This window comes from Engraulis encrasicolus, chromosome 12, assembly GCF_034702125.1.
Source record: "Engraulis encrasicolus isolate BLACKSEA-1 chromosome 12, IST_EnEncr_1.0, whole genome shotgun sequence".
In the NCBI taxonomy this organism is placed as follows: domain Eukaryota; kingdom Metazoa; phylum Chordata; class Actinopteri; order Clupeiformes; family Engraulidae; genus Engraulis; species Engraulis encrasicolus.
The window spans coordinates 47,207,630-47,230,170 of NC_085868.1; the positions used below are offsets into that span (position 1 = coordinate 47,207,630).

Consider the following 22,541-nt stretch of genomic DNA (forward strand, 5'->3'; position numbering starts at 1 on the left):
CTCGTTTGTTTGTGTTTTATTTTCAAAATGCACTTCTGCTCTGACAACATAAGTTTAAAGCAAATTGATGGTTTAAAAGTGCAACAGGCTGTTTTTATTTTATTGGCCCGAAGTAATGTCATATTGTGCTTTGTTTAAGTGTCTCGGCAAATCATTGGTGTGATCACAGTGGCATATGTTATGTAATGTAATGTAATGCTATTTAGTGTAATGTAATATAATTTAGTGTAATGTAATGTAATGTTATTTAGTGTAATGCAATGCCCGGTGGTATGGTGTGTTCTTCAGGTGTTTCTGCTGATGGTTGGCGTGATCGCGGTGGTGATGCAATGTTATGGAGTGTAGTGTAATGCACAGTATTGTATGTTATAAAGTGTAATGTCTGGTCATGTTGGGTTTTCTTCAGGTGTTTCCGCAGATTGTTGTTTTTTGAGATGGTGAGATGGTGATGCAATTAACTCAGTGTAATGTAATGCAGCATAATGTAATATCTGGTAGTGTGGTGGGTTCTTTAGGTGTTTCGGCAGATTGTTGGCGTGATTGTAGCGTAGTGTAGTGAAATGCAACGTCTGGTAGTGTGTAATGCCTGGGGGTGTGCACAGGTGATCAGATCTTTGGCGTGATTTTGGAGTCTGTGTAGTGTAGTGTAATGTCTATTACTGTGTAATGTAATGTCATGTGTGGGGGTGTGGTGCAGGTGTTTCTGCAGATCGTCGGCGTGATCGCGGTGTCGGTGTAGTGTAGTGGAGTGTAGTGTAATGTAATGTCTTGTAGTGTGTAATGTAATGGCATGTGTGGTGCAGGTGTTTCTGCAGATCGTCGGCGTGATCGTAGTGTCAGTGGAGTGTAGTGTAGTGTAATGTCTTGTAGTGTGTAATGTAATGTCATGTGTGGGGGTGTGGTGCAGGTGTTTCTGCAGATCGTGGGCGTGATCGTGGTGGCGGCGTCGGTGATTCCCTGGATCCTGATCCCCGTGTTTCCTCTGCTCATCGCCTTCCTCTTCCTGCGACGCTACTTCCTTCAGACCTCCAGGGACGTCAAGCGACTCGAGGGCACGAGTGAGTTATTCAGTAGAATTGAATTGCTTTTAGTCTGTTGAAATATGTTTGTAGATTTGAATTGAAACCATTTTAATTGAAATTCATTTTAAATGGCTATGTACATGAGCGCGTAGAAATGGAATATTCACAACACGCTATCATTATTAAAAGTGTTTTAAGCCATAGACTTCCATAGGAATGACTGCTCTTGTGCATGTCATGGTTGTAGTCTTTATTGGGGAACCAACTGTGTGTGTGTCTGTCTGTGTCTGTGTGTGTGTCCATCCTTTCCAGCTCGGAGCCCGGTCTTCTCTCACCTGTCGTCATCGCTGCAGGGCCTGTGCACCATCCGAGCCTTCAGGGCCGAGGAGCGTTTCCAGCAGGCCTTCGACGCCCACCAGGACCTGCACTCAGGTACTGTGTTACCTTTAGTCAAGTGGTTCACTTTTTCTGGTAGGACCCGCCTTTGGATCTATGAATATTTTCACGACCCCCCTCTCACCTATTCCAAACACAAAACATTTTTTGTGTTGCTACATGTTGCCTTCATAGACATGTTTATGTGTGACCCCCCCGCGAGCCCTCTGCAGGACCTCTGTGACCCCCTTTTTCTAAACCCTAACCCTAACCCTAAACCTAAACCCTAACCCTAACCTTAACCCTAAACCTAACCCTAACCCTTACCTTAAACCTAACCCTAACCTTAACCCTAAACCTAACCTTAAATTGCTTGTTTGAAATGTTTGATCACCATGTGAAGTACCGAGAGGGCGTCAAACTAGCGGGTCCCCTGTTAATTTTGGGAGATAAGTAGCACTTCCTGCTGTTAGGGCAGTCATGGGTGAGCGGTTAGGGCGTCAGACTTGCATCCCAGAGGTTGCCGGTTCAACTCCCGATCCGCCAGGTTGGTGGGGGGATTTATCAACCAGTGCTCTCCCCCATCCTCCTCCATGACTGAGGTACCCTGAGCATGGTACCGTCCCACCGCACTGCTCCCCATGGGGCGCCACTGAGGGCTGCCCCCTTGCACGGGTGAGGCATAAATGCAATTGCGTTGTGTGCAGTGTGCAGTGTTCACTTGTGTGCTGTGGAGTGCTGTGTCACAATGACAATGAGAGTTGGAGTTTCCCAATGGGCTTTCACTTTATTTTTTTCACTTTTCACTTAACTCAGGTACTGCTTCATTACCTGGCCAAAACCTTTATGGAACTCTTAATTACTTAGTGAAAAATCACTCAGATACAGATTTATTTAGTGGTCAAAACCCTCAGTTGTTGCCTTTATTACACGGTCAAAAAACTCACGTGCTGCGTTATCACCTGGTCAAAACACTCATCATTACCTGATCATTACTTTCATTACCTGTGAAAAACACTCAGTTGCTGCCTCTATTACATTATGTTACATAGTCAACACACTCAGATCCTGATTTATGACGTGGTCAACACTTCAGGTGCTGCATTATTTATTGCCTGGTGAAAAACATTCCAGTGCTGGGATACATTTCTGGAAACCATAGTTGCTAAGTTTGTTAGCTACTTTGTTGTTTGCAATGCAATTTCCCATTGACAACTACCCAAGTTGCTAACTGCTAACAACTACGCTTTTGAGAAACGCACCCCTGATTTATTGCCATGTCAAAAAACACTTGTATTGACTTTTGTGACCTAGTCAAAACAGGCAGGTGCTGTGTCATTATTACCATGTCAAAAACGCTGGTGCTGTCCTCATTAGCTGGTCAAAACACTTGTACAGCACGTATACATGGGTTTTCCGTTTGTAAACACCCCTGGCTGTGCACCCTTCAGCCTCTGATTGTTGGAATCTGCTGTCACTCAAAAAAAATGTGCTCATGTCGTTGGCTGCTTCGTATCTTGCCCCTCCTCACAGCGCGAATGTTTGTAAACAGGAAGCGTATATTTATACACTTATGTATACACTTAAATCCTGCGGTCTGCGGTCTCTGTAATACACTTCCAGCTAATTCGCTGTTTAAAAAGATTAGTGCAACAGTAATTTGACAACAAGTTTATCAAGTTTAAGCGTGCCCAGTCTGCATGTTTGTCAAGTTTCCAAGCCCTCAGGTACTGCGGTAGGTGCCCCACTGTGACACGGCACCTCTCTGAATCTGGAGTATAACCTCCTCCTAATTCTGCTTTCCATGAGTTCAATTGACTGAATGTTTATTCAATGACATGGACAAATCCTGCCAAAATGTAGTTGTATTTTTAGGTCTCCACCCACCCAAGGTGGTGCTAGTTACCATGATTATCATCGACTTTCAAATCTCTTCGAGACTTGGTCTGACCAAGACCATAACAATTAACATTTCACAAACGCCATTTCCCAAATGGCCTCCCTTGGTTTGCTAATGATTGTTTGCTTCCCAACAAAGTGGGAAGAGTTCCCTTATTTGCGGGACCTCAGAAAGTACTTGCATTGCTCTTTACCTGACTGGTATCAACGCTGAAGCTGTTGCGTCAGTAGGAGGGCACGGCCTGGCTAGGTGCTAGTTCCTTCTGCAGTGTGTTGGCACTGTATGAGGCGTTAGGTGGGAGGTTTACAAATGCTTTACTAAGCTACCTGTAAGTGTTGGAGACCAACCTTTTCAAAATGACAAGCTTCCTGTCCGTCATGGAATATGTTGTTAAAGGTGCACTGAATTTAGACTGTCCATTCACACATTTTTCACAAACTCTTACCGCCACCATCAAATTCTAAGTATTCATTATGACAGAAAAGTTTGGTTATACTTGTACGTTAATTACCTAGTAAATATTCATGAAAAGAACAAATTTGTCGATAGGCAGCACAGTTTCAACGAACAGCATGGTTGTAATACCTACTCTGGCCACAATCCTACACCGTGCACCTTTTAAAGTCTATCCTCTTCAGGGCTTTTTCTGAACGGGGAAATAGGGGCGCTCCACCCTCATACCTCCGCGGGTGCACCCTCATACTTTTATTTTTATATATATTTGAGTACCCCCAGTAAATTTCTCATTCACGGGGGGAACACCCCCCTTCACCCCCCCGCAACCTGCCATGATGCTCCCTCATGCCAAAAAATCCTAGAAAAAGCCCTGCTCTTCTTACCAGTGCTATGTGCTCTGTTCCCCCCCTTGCAGAGGCCTGGTTCCTGTTCCTGACGACGTCTCGCTGGTTTGCTGTGCGGCTGGACGGCATGTGCTCCATATTCGTGGCCATCACAGCCTTCGCCAGCCTCCTGCTCCACAACAGTAAGGACACCTCAGTTTGGTTTGCCAATTTACTCGCCACTGTTTGTTTTTATGCATCCTGGTATGTTTAACCCATTTTGTCCTAAGCCCTTTTTGGGAAAGAGTGTCCTCTTCCTATTAAATCCTAAATATCTCAGCCTCCGAAGCACATACAAACATGAAATGACTCACATTTAAAAGCCAAGACCATCCTCTTGCATTATAATGTGTTCATTTAGCTCTAACATATCCACATATTTAATAAAACAGCTCAAATGTCAAAGTCCCGAATGCAGCGTATATGTGTCTCCAGGACACAATGGGTTAAACGTCACTAGGTACATTTAGGTGAAATTTATCATATACACTAGATCTAGACTGAATCGTACAGTAATTTGCCGTAATATCAGGCTGTGTTCTATGACCATGTACAGTGAAGAACTTGCTTTCAACTGATTTCAACACCATTCATAAATGTAATGAGAGTAGTAAATGTACAGTATATAGTGAGTTCTTTGATGTCCTAAAACAAAGGGCAAGTGAATGTGCAGCTTGCGAGTTTTCAGCCTTGTGCTTGGTCTTGAAACAAGTGTTCCTGGAAAGTCCTTCTCCCTTTTCCCACTTTTGTCTTATATAATCACATTCTTTAGTTTCAGAGCCTGGTGTACAGAGGCTGACTCTCCATTCTTGTTGGAGAGAATGGGGGATGAGTTGGGGGTGGGTGGGCGTGGTTGTGTACTCTGGGAGCTGATGTGTAATTTTCATTCCGTGCATTTTTTACTGGATCTTATCAGCCAACCAAAAAAAATGACGATGCTTTGTGTCCAAAAATCTGCTTTCTCGCTCGGGACAAGCTTCTTAATAAGCCAACAATGCTTGTAATATTGTGTGCTTACATACTGTAGGTTAGTATACTGTAGTTAACAGTGACCCTAGCTAACACATTTTCAGTACACAATGTTACATGGAGTTACATATTTGTGTTACACAGTATGTAAATTATATAACGGGGACAGTAAAATAAAATAAAAACAATTATATTAAATTAGACATACAATATTACCTGCATAAGGTTATTTTAAAATTATGAGGTTCATACTTTAAAAATAGGGTGTATAAATACTGTATTAAAATGGAATATTGAGTCAATGGTTCAAATGTTTTTTTGTTGATTTTTTTATCAGAAAGGCTTGAATCTATTCTCCCAAAGGTAGCCTACTCAACACAAACATACAGTATTTCTTTAGAACTTGATTGTAGTTCCTGTTGTTGACTGGTTTGAATGCTGGATTGTCACGCAACTACTGACATAGCTGAAATTCTTTTCCCTGTTCTCGTATTTCCTACGTTTGTCCACCAATGCAAGAGGTGCCGTTTCAATTTAGTATTCATTCTCAGTCTCACTCAATCTCAAAATAGTTTAGTTGTAAGCAACTGGACTGCCCTGCTTTGAAGCTCCCAAAATAAGGCTGTTTTTTAAGAAATCATTTAGAAGGGAGGGAGGGAGAGAGGGAGAGAGGGAGACGTGGCCTAGGCCATGCCCATGGGTAGTGTAATCCCATTTTTGGACGGGTGCCTGCCTGCCACATCATGCTGCCCTCCCCACTCAACTCTTTTGACCAACATAACCTGGCTTAATGAGAATCACAGACTCGCAGAAAATAAAATGGCAACAGTTTGGTGGTCACCCAGGGAGTGCTGCCTCACTTTTTTCTCTAAAGCAGGTGCCCTTTGGCTCAAGGAAATAAGTCCCAGAACTGGATCACATTGGCTACGTTTACAGGACGTTTTTAAGATATTTACCACATCTTATTCAGTCTCATGTAAATGGGAATGCTTTGGTATAGTATATGCTGTATCTTTTGTATATGTGTGTGTGTGTGTGTGTGTGTGTGTGTGTGTGTGTGTGTGTGTGTGTGTGTGTGTGTGTGTGTGTGTGTGTGTGTGTGTGTGTGTGTGTGTGTGTGTGTGTGTGTGTGTGTGTGTGTGTATGTATATGTGTATGTATGTATGTATATGTGTATGTATGTATGTATGTATTTTTTTGGGGGGGGGGTTGCCTTTATTATTAGGATTGTACTGTGAAGATATGAATGAGTGAGGGAGAGAGATGGGGGAGGTTTGGGAAATGCCCCAGGGCGGACTCGCACCCAGGTCACCAGGGTAGCAGTGCAGTGCTCTACCCTTAGAGCCACAGCAGGCCTGGGGAATGGCTTTTGTGTGTTTGTGTTCAGTTAAAGTTTACCCCTTTATGAGGTGCTGCAGTATGCTCCAGCTTTTCCCCTTATCTGAAATGTGTCGTATCCTGTGATGCACCTGAAAGCAGAGGGATGACTCAGCCCAACTTGTCACTCATTTGGATGCTGTTTGTTTGTTTGTGAACAGGTTTGGAGGCTGGATCTGTTGGCCTGGCCTTGTCCTACGCGGTGACCCTCATGGGCATGTTCCAGTGGGGGGTCAGGCAGAGTGCAGAAGTGGAGAACCTGGTAAGCCTGACCCCATTATTTACCTCACCTTATGATGTGCGCTGCTCCATTTGTGAAGTAGTAGTTGCAAAGACTTGACTTAGTATATTATACTAGTTTTTTAAGGCATTTTGTACACTATGCATTTTATTTTCCATCTTATTTTATGTCCATCTCATGTCTTTTTTTAAAATCTTGTGTGTGTGCGTGCGTGTGTGTGTGCGCGCATGTGTGTGTGCGCGCGTGATGCAAACCAATTGCCCATACTAGGACAAACAAAAGCTACTATTACTATGGTATTACACCGTTTTTTAGTAATGCATTACGACTTGGTCATTGTCATGCTGGTAACAGCAAATTTATAACAGTGGTAAAAACTTAACAAATTACAGTACGGCCTATTTGTTATCCAGAATAAGAAATTGAACAGGTTTGTGTAGGCAAGCTCATCCATGTCGTCAGAATGCACAAAACAATTAAGCCAAATGGAACATTTTCATTTGCTTTTTTAGGAGTTAATAATCCAGGCAACAAGTATAGAGATGTCAGTCACACACACAGAAATGATCACCACTTTGCTATCACAGACATAATCGACCCCAAAGTGTCTAAACGTATCCATCTACTCTCTTTGAAGAATGCTTGCTTGCTGAAGGTCATTTCAGGGCTGTTATCTGCGCAAGAGTAGATTGACGACGTAGTCTGTTCCTCGTGGTCCGTCCGTGGCACGAGGGACTGATATTTTGGCATATCTGCCATGCTTGATGTTTGTTCTTGGTAATTATATCCACCTGAAGCATTCTTTCACAACGTCATGGGCTAATGAAGAACACATGATGATGTGATGAAGGCGGCACTCCCTCTTGTGGTGAAGGTTGGGAAGTGCGACTGCCGTGTCTATGCTGCTGAGCAATACTGCATTCTGGTAATAAGTCCAATGCGGAGGACAAAATTGAATCTGGCTACATTCATTTAACAAAAAATAAATTCTAAGGAAATCTCATCTGATCAATTTTCTATAAACTACTTTGCTTCTTAGAAATATGACAAATAATTACACTTTTCATGAATGCACTTTTGTTTTCCTGAACTGTGGGGGTTTCCTCAATGAGTGTGTTAATTGACACTCATTTGCAGTATCTCGAGATCCTGTGTCATGTTGCTGTGATATTAACCTTGACATTTTGTGCGTCGACTTTGTTTTCCATGAAATCAGATGACGTCAGTGGAGAGAGTTGTGGAATATACAGAGCTGGAGAATGAGGCACCATGGGAAACCGAGAAGCGCCCTCCCCCCTCCTGGCCCAACAAAGGCCAGATCACCTTCGACCGTGTCAACTTCTCGTACTACCCCGACGGACCCATCGTTCTGAAGAACATGTCTGCCACATTCAAACCAAAAGAAAAGGTACATGCAGAGCCGCTGACAGTTTTGGCCGGGTCCAGGCCGAAGCCATTTGAGAGGTTCCCCCACTCCATGAATACAATGTAACCGCACGAATACACCGGCCGCGACCTGAGCGAGGCGAGCGACGGAAGGAATTGACGTTGTAATGAGTCGCGTGACAAAAGCGATTCGGGAGATTAGAGGCGATTGAGCGACAGTTTGTAGTTGAACTCCTGGGAATATTATGCAAATTAGCTATGACGCGGTTTGGTGACAGCCGCCACATCCAATGGGATTGTGGGAATGCTTGCATTCTGCTTTTAACGGACATACAGTACTCTAGTCGCTTCAAGCAGTCGTATCGCTCTTGGTGCACAGAAGCGATTCTTTGTGGCTTGAATCTCGTGGTGGCCAGTGTATTTGCCCGGTAATGTGTACCCAATACTAGGCCCGAGACAGCTGTCTCCCTCTGGTGGCTTCCCTGGGTTCAAGTACTGTATGAGTCATACAACTGAACTCGTACACTTGTGCAACTTGTGAACATTGTGTGACTATACGGTACCTCTCAGCTCAGAAAGGGTTCAACAAAAATGCTGCGTTGTTGGGTAGTGACAATGCAAGGGTAGCGTGAGCAGTACCACCACCAAATGCAATGCAGCGATACATGACAGAATTCTCCTTTAATATCCCGGCCTTTTCATCGCAGGTGGGCATCGTGGGCAGGACAGGCGCGGGGAAGAGCTCTCTAATATCCGCCTTGTTCCGTCTGGCGGAGCCGGAGGGTAAGATCGTGGTGGACGGTGTGGCGATCTCAGAGCTGGGCCTGCACGACCTGAGGACCAAGATGTCCATCATCCCCCAGGACCCCGTGCTCTTCGCCGGCACCATGAGGAAGAACCTCGACCCCTTCAGCGAGCACTCGGACCAGGACCTGTGGAACGCACTGGAGGAGGTACCTACTGTTTTAATATATTAGTTACTAGTGATTGTTGATGATTATCATACGCATATTCAGGTCTCTAAACTAAACACCAGCCAACCAGCTAAATCCTGTTGAAAATTTCTGTTTGACTGGTGGAAAAGACCAACTTACCAGCCACTTTGACCCTTTAGTGAGTGTGTGTTTGCCATTTTGGCTGGTGATGAATAAGATAATTTCGAGCCCTGCACATATTGTACTGTATATACAGTATAATAGCCTACCAAATGTACTTGGTAGCATGTAGCGAAGTGTGTTATCCCACCTCACTGGTTGTTGTCCTTACTTTCTGACTATTAATCTATAATCAGTATGTTATTTGACTCGTGTGTCAACCTGTGAAACAATGAGTGCCGATCTGCGCTCCCCCCTGCTATTACTTACTTAGAAACTCACGTTGTGATCAATGTCGTGTTTGACTTGCCTGGTGCAGTTGAAGTCTGTACTCTGTAGTGGAAGAGTTGCTGGAGAGGCCATTAGTCCTCCTTAATACTACTTTGTGCTTTATCACACATACTATTGTAATCCGATGTCAATGTCATGTTTGCCTGCCAGCTCCAGCTGAGGTCTGTATTAGAAGTGTTCCCTGAGCGTTTGGAGAATGTTGGCAGAGCGGGGAACTGAACCTACTAACTTGATCTGTTATAGTAACCTTCTACGTGTCTCTTTGACTTGCCAGGTCCAGCTGAAGTCTGCAGAGCGAGGAACTGAACCTACTAACTTGATCTGTTATAGTAACTTTCTACGTGTCTCTTTGACTTGCCAGGTCCAGCTGAAGTCTGTGGTAGAGGAGCTTCCTGAGCGTCTGGAGAGCGTGCTGGCGGAGTCGGGCTCCAACTTCAGCCTTGGCCAGAGGCAACTGGTGTGCCTGGCACGCGCCGTCCTCCGCAGGAACCGCATACTCATCATCGACGAGGCCACCGCCAACGTAGACCCCAAGTAAGTGCTGACATTCACGGCCCATTTGTTACCCCAAGTACGCAAGTGCTGAGATCAAAATTGCCTGTGATTTGTAATCACGCCACCACAGATTTGAAGTAGAGCTGAGTATTGTGATGTATTTCTGGGACTTTTGGGCTATTCGTTGCTCTTCAATGACGATGAAATTTACAATCACATCTCTATGGTAGTTGAGTGATGACTAATGCAACATTGAGGGTTTTGTGTTGTTAAAAAAGGATGATCACCATGGTTGCTTTGGTTTGATCATGCACATCACCACAGATTTGGAATAAAAAGGATATTTTGATATCCTCTATTCGTATGTACTATGGATGGTATTTTCTCTGTACAGTTTTTCTCTGTTCATTAACATTAACACTGAAAACCATTAACACTGAACATGTTGATCCACAGGACAGATGAGCTAATCCAGCGGACCATCCGAGAGAAGTTTAGGGAGTGCACAGTGCTCACCATCGCCCACAGACTCAACACCATCATAGACAGCGACCGCATTCTGGTGAGAATAAGCCTTTTTTAATTACGTTTTTTTCCCCCTGCCTTTTTGACTTTATTGATGACAGTAGGAGACGTTTTGTTGTTTCTACATTTCGTTTCAGACTCTGAAGAAGGTGCAGCAACACCAAAACGTTATTCTGATGTTTGCACAAAACAAAAACTTAAAAAATGAAACGGTACTCCTAAATATTTAACCCTTTCCTGTGTGTCCTGTCAGGTTCTGGACGCGGGCCACATCCAGGAGTATGCTGAGCCCCATATCCTCCTGCAGAACCCAGACAGCTTACTGCTCAAGATGGTGCAGCAGACTGGAAAGGCAGAGGCAGCCTTCCTCATCAACACCGCCAAACAGGTATGTACACACTGACAGGCAGCCTACCTCATGCACACATCCAGACAGGTACGTACCCTGACAGGCAGCCTACCTCATGCAGACAGCCAAGCAGGTACATACCCATGTACAGTACTTCAGAAGAGGAAAAGTATGCACATCAAACAGAACATAAATCCATTCCATCATATTAGCTCGCATCGAAAACCTGGAACATGCAGTGTGATTACAATAACCAATTTGGACTTGGAATGGCTAACTTGTACTGGGCATAAGGATACCGGTACTTATTGTGAATGCTGTCCTCTTTCCAACAGGCATACCTAAACAAGAGTCAGACCAGCCTGAACAGCTCACAAGCACAGAATGGGGACGGCACTTTAATCATCTTTGAGACGGCATTGTAACCGACCAGCACGAGTAATGAATGACGGCAGACATTCGCTCTCAGCAGGAACTGCAGCTGCCTTACCATCCTGGAATGGGTGCTCCGTATCCTCCTCCCTCTCAAAGATTCTAGAACGCACAGAAATTCTAGAGTCTTATGTGTCTGGCTCCTGGAGTCATGGACAGTCAAGGAGGGTTAGGCCGAGGACATGCTTGCTGTGAGCCTTCGATTACGCACGGAACCACGTGCGACCAAGAACGATTAAGAACGATCAGAGCACAACGCACGATACTAGAGGTATCATGTAGGGGGCAGATGGCCAACGGGGCTCTCATCAATATTTTTCATCATTGCTTGACTCTACAGGGACTTCAACATGGAAGTTTGGGAGATTGACCCTCACGGTTCTGGCAATATTTCACCATATGCATCTTCTGCGTATATTGTGTCTGGTGCTTTACTGCATGCAAAATTGACATACAATTCTCATCGCAATGCTTTCGTGCACAGAAAGTGCTCGCACACGCATATCCTGCAGCAATCATGTCCACGGCCTTAATATCCCTTTTTATACTATTCATGTGTATTTGATTATGTGTATTTTTATTTGATTCTGTATATTTTTATGTAATCAGCTGCTGTTTTGTAGTCGTATATACAGTATGTTTTGTATCATCACTGATGGTTCTTTGTTTTATTTATTTTAATTACTTTTTTTAATTTTTTTTTACCAAGACCAAGGATTTAAAATCATTTGAAATAACTTGGAAGTCACCATCTTCATTTCACTCCTGCTGAGGATTATAGTTATTTCAAGAAGCTGTGTTTACTGAAGCAAAGAGGAGCCATCTTTTTTGTTGTGAAAGATATCAAATTAAGTTATTTTCAAGGAAGTGAATAAGGAAGTGAATACAACACAGCTAGTGTGCGATTCTCTTAGTTTTGCAGTCATGATTAGAATTCATGTGCATCGCCTACCCCTCTCTTATCTGGAGATCAATGTTTTATTTGGGGCAACATTGGTCAGCTGTTATTGTTTAGTGCTCTTACAGAAATCCTGAACACGTGTTTCACAGAATGTTATTTCTGTGTTATTTCTCATGTTAAGCTAAAAGGATGTGCGATCGGAATTGACGCCTCCAGTGCCTACACTACAAGCTAAGGTGGTGGTTGAATATGAGCATGTGCCTTGGTGTCAATGGTGCCTTACTTGAATATTGAATATTGAATATTTTTACTCCGAATGAAACCAAAATGGGGATGGAGAATCACTCCCTGAAAAGTTTTTGTTTTGTTTGTTCAGTTCGTTTTTATTCATGTTCTGCATTTAGGAGTTTTTTTTTATCCATGTTCTGCATTTAGGAAGAGAGAAATAAAATGACGCACAAACTGTTTCAGCTGCTCACAAATAATGTAGATGTACACACATTGTATTATATCATACTTGTATCTATTATTATTATTATTATTATTATTTCTTCTTTGTCTTAAATTGTTCTGACCACTCGAAGACAAGTTTTTTTTTTTTACCAGCAGTTGGTTTTTGGTAAACATGATTATCTATTGTATTCGATGTAAAATAACCATACACTGTAGCAAATGTTTGTGCCAGTACTGTAAACTTCATTGTTTATAATGGATGGTAGATTGATGATTAATGTTTACCTTACATCGAATCATTATATACAAAAATGTATAGCACTGAATGTCATAACTGGATAAAGTGTTCATAACCAGATTTCACACCTTTTTTTCCCAAATGCCACTTTATTAAAGAAAAAGATTTTTCTATGTGAAGTGGTTTCATTTTGACCTTTATCCATCCACTGTGTCACAATGCTAACCTGACTTTACACACACACACACACACACCGACCAAGAAAACTAATTCCATTCGTACATAATAGGGCTGTAAAGATATTGTATCGAATCGAGAAATCGTGATACACAGAGTCACGATACAGTATCGTGATACAAGAAGGCAGTATCGTGACATGTCCTTTCAAAGTTCTGTTACCCTTCGGTCCAGAAAACAACCATATGACATGATGTGATGGTGATTCAAGTCAATAATTTATATAAATTGTGGGTATGTATCGAACCGTAGGTCAAAAATCGTGATACGAACCGAATCATGAGTTGAGTGTATCGTTACAGCCCTAGTACATAATGTGTGCGTTCCAATATGTGGACTCCCTTCCTCCATTTGTGCTTGTGGCCTCACGTTTTGCTGACGCCCCACCTCCATGGAGAAAACAGTTAAAAGTTTCCCAGCTGTCAGCCTAGCCACAACAATTTTTGGGGGACTATTCTTCATTCACCATCCAGTTTGCAAATGAGAAAATGTCTTTACTTTTGAGCTTTTGCGAGATATTGAAATACAATGCTGTTGTTAGTGATGTTAACACAACGTATTACTTCCTGGTTTGAGGCCACAAGCACAAGTGGAGGACGCAAGTCTGCATATTGGAATGTAAGGGTCTGCGCACATTTCAAACGTCAACTGATCTCACCCTCTCCACCAGTTATTTTTCAATGTCATGAACAAAGGTCAGCGATTGGATAAAATAGGCTGTATCATATGGTTCAAATTTCAACAGGGTTCAGCCCTCCCACTTCTCAGCGTTCGTAAATATCACTGTAGAAAGATACTAGTGCAGTTAGCCTACAAGGTAATGGTCAAACCAGGCCGACCCATTCCTCCTGCATGAGATCACATTTATTTCAAAAGCTTGAATTGTTGTGGATCGTTACAGTTACCACAATGAGAGACATGCATGTTGAAAGTACGCTGTGTGTATAAAAAAAACCCATCAGATAAATATGACAGACAAAACAAAACAGTGATCATACATTATTGTGCATATCTTTCCCATTGCCCTCGTTCAGCTGGACAGCCTGGAAAGTTACCTGGCCTAGTTCAACGTCAGACGAGATCAGACAAGACTTGACAGTAAGCACGATGATGAAGCAGTGCTGCTTTTGCTAGGCAGTGGGCATGCACACTTTGCCAGTTTGATGCATTGTGGTTAGAAAATTCTAACCAGAATATATAAAACTGGCAAAGCACGCATGCCCACTGCCTAGCAAAAGCAGCACTGCTTCATCACGATCATCACAATGTCATAAAACTACTGGTTTCTCCAACAACTGGTTACACAGATGTCCGAACCCACAGTGGTTGGTCAGAAATAAATTACAAAATAACATTCAAGCTCTGATCAATCACTGTGGTTGTCACATCCATGTAACCAGTTGTTTGTGGGTAACCAGATACCTTTTCCCACTGGCAGACAAGCAGAAAACAGCTGTCTTATGTGACCTCTCTACGATCTTATTTCAGTACTGAGATTTTGACGATATCTTGCACGTCTGTCCACTTTGACCACTGCTTGTCGGCAAATCTCCTTAAATCTCGTTTTGACATACAGTATACTTGAGTCAGACAGCTGCAACACACCTGGAGTGGAAAGCCATACCCCCCCCCCCCCCCCCCAATTCACTAAAGTTCATCAATGACACGATTTGTGCAGTGTGATAGGAAGTCTCTGCTTCACAATAAGAATAAAGTAGTCTCTCTTGTACCAGGCTACCAGCATTCATCGTCATTAAATCCAAAGGCTTGCATTGATTTCACCAGCATCAGACATATTCACAGTTTCACATTGGACAATCCAGTATGCTGTTCATCCTTTTTGGTTTCCTGCTTTGCGTGTGCATACAACCAGGTTGTGATAGTCTTTCCGTCTTCACCAGAGTTACACTCTCTAGTTCTTCTCCATCCGCCATCTTGTCTGGCGGAAATTTCTAGTTTGTACTGTATGAAGTACTTTACTACCACAGCAGTTGGAGTTTAAAAACGTCCCCGTTGGGTTCGGGACATACTGAAGGGGAGTGTGACAGAGGACAGCGAGGACACTTCCCAGTAAAGACTCCTCGACAGAAACAGCTGGTAGAGGACTATCACAGCTATCGACTGACATAGGATGACTCCGATGGCGACCACCTAGGGTGGGGGAAGAAAAAGAGATGAAGATTGAATTTATGTGACTTATGAAGAGCTGTGTGTGCGTGTGCGTGTGCGTGTGTGCTATGTTTGATTAGTTACTGATGTTTAGGCCAACTATTGACTTATAAGCTAGGCAGGAAATGAAAATGAAAAAGTACATGGTTGATCTGTATGTAATAGAATAGTAGATATTGACTGATAGAAAAACTCAGTGAGAATGCTGAGGACCTACGGCATCCAATAATCAGCAGATAGTTATGTATGGATGTCCAGCCCCGAGCTGTCTCCTCACCTTTTCCTGCTGGTGCTCATTAAAAATCCCTGAGAAAAGAACGAGCGCTGGATGGCACAGAAACCATAAACAGCATCCCTGCCAAATCATAAATAAAGAATAGCCCTGATTAGTGAACACATATTTCAGATCATTTATTTTTTTCAGAATTTCGAGTATTTTCAAAGTCCATTTTTTTTTTGAATTGTTGAAAACAATTTAGTAGTGAGTGAGTGATATATGCATTTTTAACTACAATTTGTTGTGTTTTGGTACTAGATGTAGTGGTAGTGATAATACAATAGTGCAAACACATATTTCAGATCATTTATTTTTCAAAGAATGACAAAAGACAAACAAAGGTCGGCGTCTGCGCCTTGAACTTAATACTCGTGTATTGCTTGGTGCGTGCACTCCCAAAAAGTAGTAATCACTCAAGATAATGGAAAAAAGGAGGCGCACACAAGACTTGTGTGAAAAAGAGTGAACAGAAGTCTTTTGAATGTTTTGAATTGTTGAAAACAATTTAGTAGTGAGTGAGTGATATATGCATTTTTAACTACAATTTGTTGTGTTTTGGTACTAGATGTAGTGGTAGTGATAATACAATAGTGCAAACATTTCTTTGGGCTTTTGTAGGACTAGAGGAAGGAAGTACTATGAGGCAAGAAGAGACAGAGTTGAAGAGACGGAAGGAAGAAGTTGGGGAAACGAGTGGACCCAGGTATACAAAGGACAAAGAGAAACTCCTGGACTTTTCTGCATGATCACCTTTTTTTATTTTTATCTACTTTTTTATTTTTATATTATTTTTACTTCTCTTTTTAATCTACAGAGCAAACTGGAAAAAGAATTTCCCCTTGGGGATAAATAAAGTTTAATCTAATCTAATCTAATATAAACATTACATTACATTTCACTTAGTTGACGCTTTCATTTGTTCAAAGCGACTTGCAACTATTATTTTTCAGGGTATACTGACGATGTGTCCAAGTAGCACCTAGTGGTGTATCCAAGAACTGAACAGTCCCTGGAGCAATGTGGGGTTAGGTACCTTGCTCAAGGGTAGTTCAGCCATGGATGGAGATGTAGGGAGAGGTCAGGGGGGATTGGAACCGGCAACCTCTAGATTGAAAGACCAACTCTCTAACCACTTGGCCATGGCTGCCCTATACCTTTGCAAAGTGCAGGTAGAAGTCCCTCTTGAGCGCGCTCCTCTCTGCGGAGGTGATGTAGTAGAGCACGGAGGCCAGGAGCACGGCCAGCGCCACCCGAAACAGCATCAGGAGCAGCCCCGGCACACTGCGCTGCCAGTGGAAACTGTGGTGCTCCGTATCCTCAAACTGCTCCCAGATCAGCAAGATACCCTAAAGGAGACGTGTTAAGAAATGCTCTGCATGTATTATTGAAAATATAAGCTTTCTGTGTTTCTGGTTATACTGAGTTATTCTCTCTCTCTCTCTCTCTGTCTTTGAGGTATGTGACAACAAGGGACAGACAGACCATATATGGTTCTACATATGCATGATAGGAAAGATGACGTTAGTATTTACTTTTTAGGAGACAATAAAGGCTTGGCCCCGCTGTTGGCATACTCGGGCTTGTTCACTCTGTAAGACCTTTGTGATGGGCAAGATCCCCGAGCTTCTTCAGTTTTAAATGCTACGTCTGTTTCTTGTGTGGGTTATTCTTTCAGATCAATTTGATAAGGTAATACAGTGAAATTGTTAAGGTGATATAGTGAATTTATTCACAAGACGACAAGAAAACCAGCAGAGGTCTCAAAAGTAAAATTAGAAGTAAATTGATGGCGCAAGTACAATGCTAGCACATGGTATTCATACAAAGCTTTTACACCAGTTACTCCACTACACTCCCAGATCAGCAAGATACCCTAAAGGAGACGACAAGACAACCAGCAGAGGTCTCTCAAATGTAAAAGTAGAAGTAAATTGATGGCGCAAGTACAATGCTAGCACATGGTATTCATACAAAGCTTTTACACCAGTTACTCCACCACACCTAATGAGGTAGATTGTGTTGTTACTACTAATCGGTGTGTGTGAATGTGGGAGTGTGTGTGTGTGTGTGTGTGTGTGTGTGTGTGTGTGTGTGTGTGTGTGTGTGTGTGTGTGTGTGTGTGTGTGTGTGTGTACCCTCTCACATGAACCCCCGGACAATTGGCGCTATGCGACAGCCTCCAGAGCTGGTGTGTGAATGTGGGTAAGGGCATATGTGTGTATGTGTATTTTGAAAGCGCTTTGAGACAACTTTAGCTGTGATATTGCGCTATATAAATACAGGTTGTATTGTATTTTATTGTATTGGGTAACCGGGTCCTGTCAAGGTAGGGGGGATAAAACTATTTTAATATAACTGTACAACATGGTCTCATACTGAATTGTGTTAAGCAAATTATGGGCTGGTCTCTAAAGGGGACTGTCGGTGCACTGGGAAAATGCCCTCCATGTCAGATTAGCAGTCCAGAATATATATAGCGTATATTTAGAGATGAAATGAACCTGTGTCACGACGGCTCCGATAGCCAGAGAGGTAGACTTGGGGGAGGAGTCCCACTGGAGGGGTTTGGTCTGAGTCTTCTTGCTGCGACTCAGAGTCCAGCCCATGCAGAGACTCAGCAGCATATACAGCATCTGCACCTGGGCCACCATATCACAGACTACAGACACACACACACACACACACACACAGACACATGCACACAGCATATACAGTACACACATACCGCATTCACAGGCAGGTGCGGACACACAGACGTGCACAAACAGACACAGACAAACACACTCACACACACACACACACACACACACACACACACACACACACACACACACACACACACACACACACACACACACACACACACACACACACACACACACACAGTTAGAGGACTGCAACAGTCTTATGGCTGACTGAATCCCAGTTATTAGGATTACACCTGTATAAAAAGTGAGCTGATCTCTTAAAAAATACCTACAGGGGTAGTGACTTACACTCTGCTAGACTGCCCATCAGAGGGGTTCCCACTCCATCTCTTGCATAACTGATAGAAAATAATAAGTAAAAAGTAAATACATCATTACATGATCTGCGCACATTTAAAAAAAGCAACAAAAAAAAAGTAAAATCACACTGGGATCACTCAGTCACCTGGCCATGTGGATGTAGTTGAAGAGCACCGACACTCCCTGCAGCAGGAGGGCGATAGTGAGCACCTTCAGCACAGTGTGCATGGGGCCGCCCTTGTACAGGGCCTGCCACAGCGGCTGCATGTAGATGCAGGATGCGATGAAGTACGCCAAAATAAGCAGGAAGTAGAAACTGTGAAGACCTGATGGGACGAGACCAATACATGTATTCATTTTAAGCACCGCAACGGATCCAAGATAGATCCAGTCCTCATATCTCAACAAGGCCCCCCGTCATAAATGTGCTGTTGCTGTACCAGAATGGCAATGACCTAGTCATAATGTAGTACTAAAGACTGTGTAATGTCATAGTAGTATAGTATTATAGCAATCAAGTCTTTTAAGTGGCTTGTACAAAGTTCCACTGGCAGAACAGGCCAAATTACATAAAACATGTTTAAAATACGATCTACAGTTAAGCTGGACTGAAAGCTGGTTTCAGCCTCCTTGCCCATTCTGTACAAGGACAGCCAATAAAAATTCAGCGTGGCTTTCCATGCTGTCCTTCAGATCAGAATGAGCGCACAAGGCAGACTGGGAATTCCCAACGAGATAGCAAATTATGAGGCAACAGTATAGTTGAAAAGTTGGTTAAAGGGACAGCTTGGTCAATTTCAACATGCAGTTGTATTGCTCACGCTACCCTTGACTTGTCAGTACCTGGTGATGCCACATTTTTTGACTCAGCCCTTTCCGAGATATGAGCAATTCTTTTTTTTTCCAGATGAGGTTTTTTATTAGATATGAGCAATTCTAATGGGGGCAGCGTTTGTTTACATTTTTAAAAAATGAAACATAGGCCAAGTCCAAATATTTTCCCAAAAGGTACTGCTGTTTGCTAGTTGTCTGCTGATGTTTTATAACCTTTTGGATGTTTTTGGGAATAAATAAAAATGTTTTTTTGAAATGTAAACAAAGAGCTGCCCCCATTACAATGACCAGGATCTCGGAAACGGCTGAAGAAGAAAAAAAAATCTCAGGCACTGACAAGTCCAGGGTAGTGTGAGCATTACAACTGCATGTTGAAATTGACCAAACTGTCCCTTTAACATTGAGTGCAACATTAGAGATGCCGTGCAGTCCCAGTGCCTGTATCGTTGCACTACTAGACTACTGCTGTGTCTCAGATGGTGCACTTGTGCACTGCGGGCACTATGTTTTAGTGCATAATTAACCCATTGATGCCTGATGTTGCCTTGCGCAACATTGGCCCTGGCGCCTGGAGCTGCATTACGTAACATTCAGGCTCATGAGATTTGAGACAACTTCATGAAAAATCTCAGTTTGTTTGAGATGAATGAACACATTCTAATGAAATATGAGGGTCTTAGCGTTTAAATGCAACTTAGTGCATATTTGTATGTGCTTCAGAAGCTGAGATATTTAGGTTTTTATAGGCTGAGGGAAGCTTTACCTAAAAAGGGCTCAGGCATTCAGCACCCTTTTTTGCAGGTGCCTTAGGCGTCAATGGGTTAAAGTGCGATACGCACTAAAACATGAACACTGAAGTGGCACAAGTGCACCATTTCAGATCCGGCATACATGACTAACCAGCTTCCTCTGCGCTAAAGTGGTCCAGGGGGTTCCCGGCAGAGTCGGGGTTCATCAGAATGATCTGGAAGTTGAGGTCTTCGGAGGGGGCCGCCTGGGTGTCCGACTCCTGGCACGTGTAGCGGTCCACATACAGGATGTGCCATGCCTGGGGGTACACCTGCTGTGGCACTGTCTGATTGTGCTGCTCCGCACTCAGGCTTACTGGTGGAGGAGAGGAGAGGAGAGGAGAGGAGAGGAGAGGAGAGGAGAGGAGAGGTCAGGGAAGAGGAGAGGAGAGGTGAGGTCAGAGGAGAGGAGAGGAGAGGAGAGGAGAGGAGAAGTCAGAGAAGAGGAGAGGAGAGGTCAGAGAGGAGAGGAGAGGAGAGGAGAGGTCAGAGAAGAGGAGAGGAGAGGAGAGGTCAGAGAAGAGGAGAGGAGAGGTCAGAGAAGAGGAGAGGAGAGGAGAGGAGAGGAGAGGAGAGGAGAGGAGAGGAGAGGAGAGGAGAGGAGAGGAGAGGTCATAGAAGAGGAGAGGAGAGGAGAGGAGAGGTCAGAAAAGAGGAGAGGAGAGAAGAGGAGAGGAGAGGTCAGAGAAGAGGAGAGGAGAGGAGAGGTCAGAGGAGAGGAGAGGAGAGGAGAGGTCATAGAAGAGTACATACTGTATAAATCCTGAACGCACAGATTTTGATGCTCCACACTCGACACTAATTGGTGGAGTAGAGGGGAAGACAAAAGAGAAGAGGAGAGGAGAAAAAAGGAGGGGAGAGAGCAGAGGAGAGTAGAAATACTCTATAAATCCCAAAGTCACTGATTTTGCTGCTCTGCACTCATACTAGGAGAGTGGAAGAGGAGAACGCTGTGGCGTGGAAAAGAGGGGAGGAGAACAGAGCAGAGCACAAAGAGGAGAGGAGAGGAGAGAAGAGGAGATGAGCAGAGCACACAGAGGAGAGGAGAGGAGAGGAGAGGAGAGAAGAGGAGACGAGCAGACTAGGACAACAGAGTGGAGCACATAGAGGAGAGGAGGGAAGAGTTGGGTAGGGTAGAGTAGAGTATAGTTCAGTATATTTCACAAATTCCGCGAGAGAATTGGCTGAGTCAGAAACACTTGTGTGTGCTCTTCTGCTTTCAGGGTTTGAGGAAGGGTAGAGCAAAGTAGAGTCAAGTGAAGTAGAGAGTAGAGTAGAGCAGAGTAGAGATGCTCTAATAATCTGATGGAAATGAAGGTGTCCAGCAGGACTTTCCTTCGCATCATGACTTGCTGTGTCAGTATCATTTGTGTGTGCTGCTCTATTGCCATGGTTGGATGTGTTTGAAGAACAAACATTGTCAGCATCACTTGCTGTGTCAGTAACATGCACGCACGTGTGTGTGTGTGTGTGTGTGGTTTCGAGGCAAATAATTAACCACTTGACACTTCAACATTGGTATAGGCTACTGTAAAAAAAAAAAAAAAAAACATTTGGAATACACCCAACGGAAAGCATACAATCAAAGAAAGTCAACAGGCTGCATGGATCTTGGTTGTGTCTTAGAAAACAGCATGTTTATATCTTACTTCCTTATGGTTATATTATGTTTATGACTATCAACACCATTGTGGTTTTTTTCATTGTTGGTTCTATGCTCCCATTCATTTGTCAGTCAGGCTTATAACAGGTGCTGACAACAATTATGTAATAATTAGCCTATAACAGCACGCTTACTTGACAGTTGGGCATGGGAAAGTCTGTCCAGACAGCTCAGATTGTCGAAACCCTGCACGTCATTGAACATCAGCAGTTTTGCCTCCTTCTGAATGGCCACTGGCACATTTTCCAATCTGTAGACCATCAGTCCATCTCCAGCTATAAATAAAATACAACGGGTTGTTACACGTACAGCTTATTTAGTTAGCGAATCACTCCTTCATATGACAATTTTCTTGACTAAGCTACAATAAATTGTAGGCCGATTTTTAATATACTTGTTTTCTTATACAGGAATAACAACTCACGGCTGTGAGATAATTTGCCGTATTCTGAGTATCAATATGCAGCTACCTTGATAGAAGAATTTGGTGATGTATTGCCCATTCGTCTCTCTCGCCAAGTCGCTTCTAAAAACACCGGATACAGTCTTGCCGTTCACAAAGAAAACACATTGTAGCAAGAATGTAACTGTTGCAGTCGCGAACGTATACATTGTAGCGCGGCCGCCTGTTTCTTAAATGTTTTCAATCTCTTAAATTGCGACAATGAATGGAAAATG

At 43.3% G+C, this 22,541-nt stretch overlaps 2 protein-coding genes across 3 annotated transcripts in view; one reads left to right on the forward strand and one right to left on the reverse strand.

Annotated features, from left to right (window-relative positions):
* abcc4 (ATP binding cassette subfamily C member 4 (PEL blood group)) overlaps positions 1-13,057 on the forward strand; it is a 51,723-nt gene extending 38,666 nt beyond the window's left edge. For both annotated transcript variants that reach the window (XM_063212296.1, XM_063212297.1), the window contains 10 exons: positions 908-1,058; positions 1,335-1,454; positions 4,169-4,279; positions 6,644-6,744; positions 7,940-8,131; positions 8,817-9,062; positions 9,856-10,028; positions 10,446-10,551; positions 10,768-10,902; positions 11,199-13,057. In XM_063212296.1, the coding sequence (XP_063068366.1) occupies positions 908-1,058; positions 1,335-1,454; positions 4,169-4,279; positions 6,644-6,744; positions 7,940-8,131; positions 8,817-9,062; positions 9,856-10,028; positions 10,446-10,551; positions 10,768-10,902; positions 11,199-11,288 (1,425 nt within the window). In that variant the 3' untranslated portion in view covers positions 11,289-13,057. The remainder of the gene's footprint in view (positions 1-907; positions 1,059-1,334; positions 1,455-4,168; positions 4,280-6,643; positions 6,745-7,939; positions 8,132-8,816; positions 9,063-9,855; positions 10,029-10,445; positions 10,552-10,767; positions 10,903-11,198) is intronic.
* A 1,701-nt stretch (positions 13,058-14,758) lies between these two features.
* gpr180 (G protein-coupled receptor 180) lies at positions 14,759-22,510 on the reverse strand. Its single transcript, XM_063212315.1, has 9 exons — positions 22,334-22,510; positions 21,998-22,138; positions 20,313-20,516; positions 18,724-18,904; positions 18,567-18,616; positions 18,072-18,229; positions 16,725-16,916; positions 15,571-15,648; positions 14,759-15,275 (listed from the first exon to the last, which is right to left on the reverse strand). Exons 1-9 carry the CDS (start codon positions 22,473-22,475, stop codon positions 15,123-15,125), a joined length of 1,299 nt encoding a protein of 432 aa, XP_063068385.1. The 5' UTR covers positions 22,476-22,510; the 3' UTR covers positions 14,759-15,122.
* Between the last annotated feature and the right edge of the window lie 31 nt (positions 22,511-22,541).

Coding starts and splice junctions, on each gene's coding strand:
- gpr180 (XM_063212315.1), bottom strand. CDS start 22,475: ATGTATACGTTCGCGACTGCAACAGTTACATTCTTGCTACAATGTGTT. Junction 22,139..22,333: donor CACCAAATTCTTCTATCAAG/GTAGCTGCATAT, acceptor TTTTATTTATAG/CTGGAGATGGACTGATGGTC. Junction 18,230..18,566: donor GATGGGCAGTCTAGCAGAGT/GTAAGTCACTAC, acceptor GTGTGTCTGTAG/TCTGTGATATGGTGGCCCAG.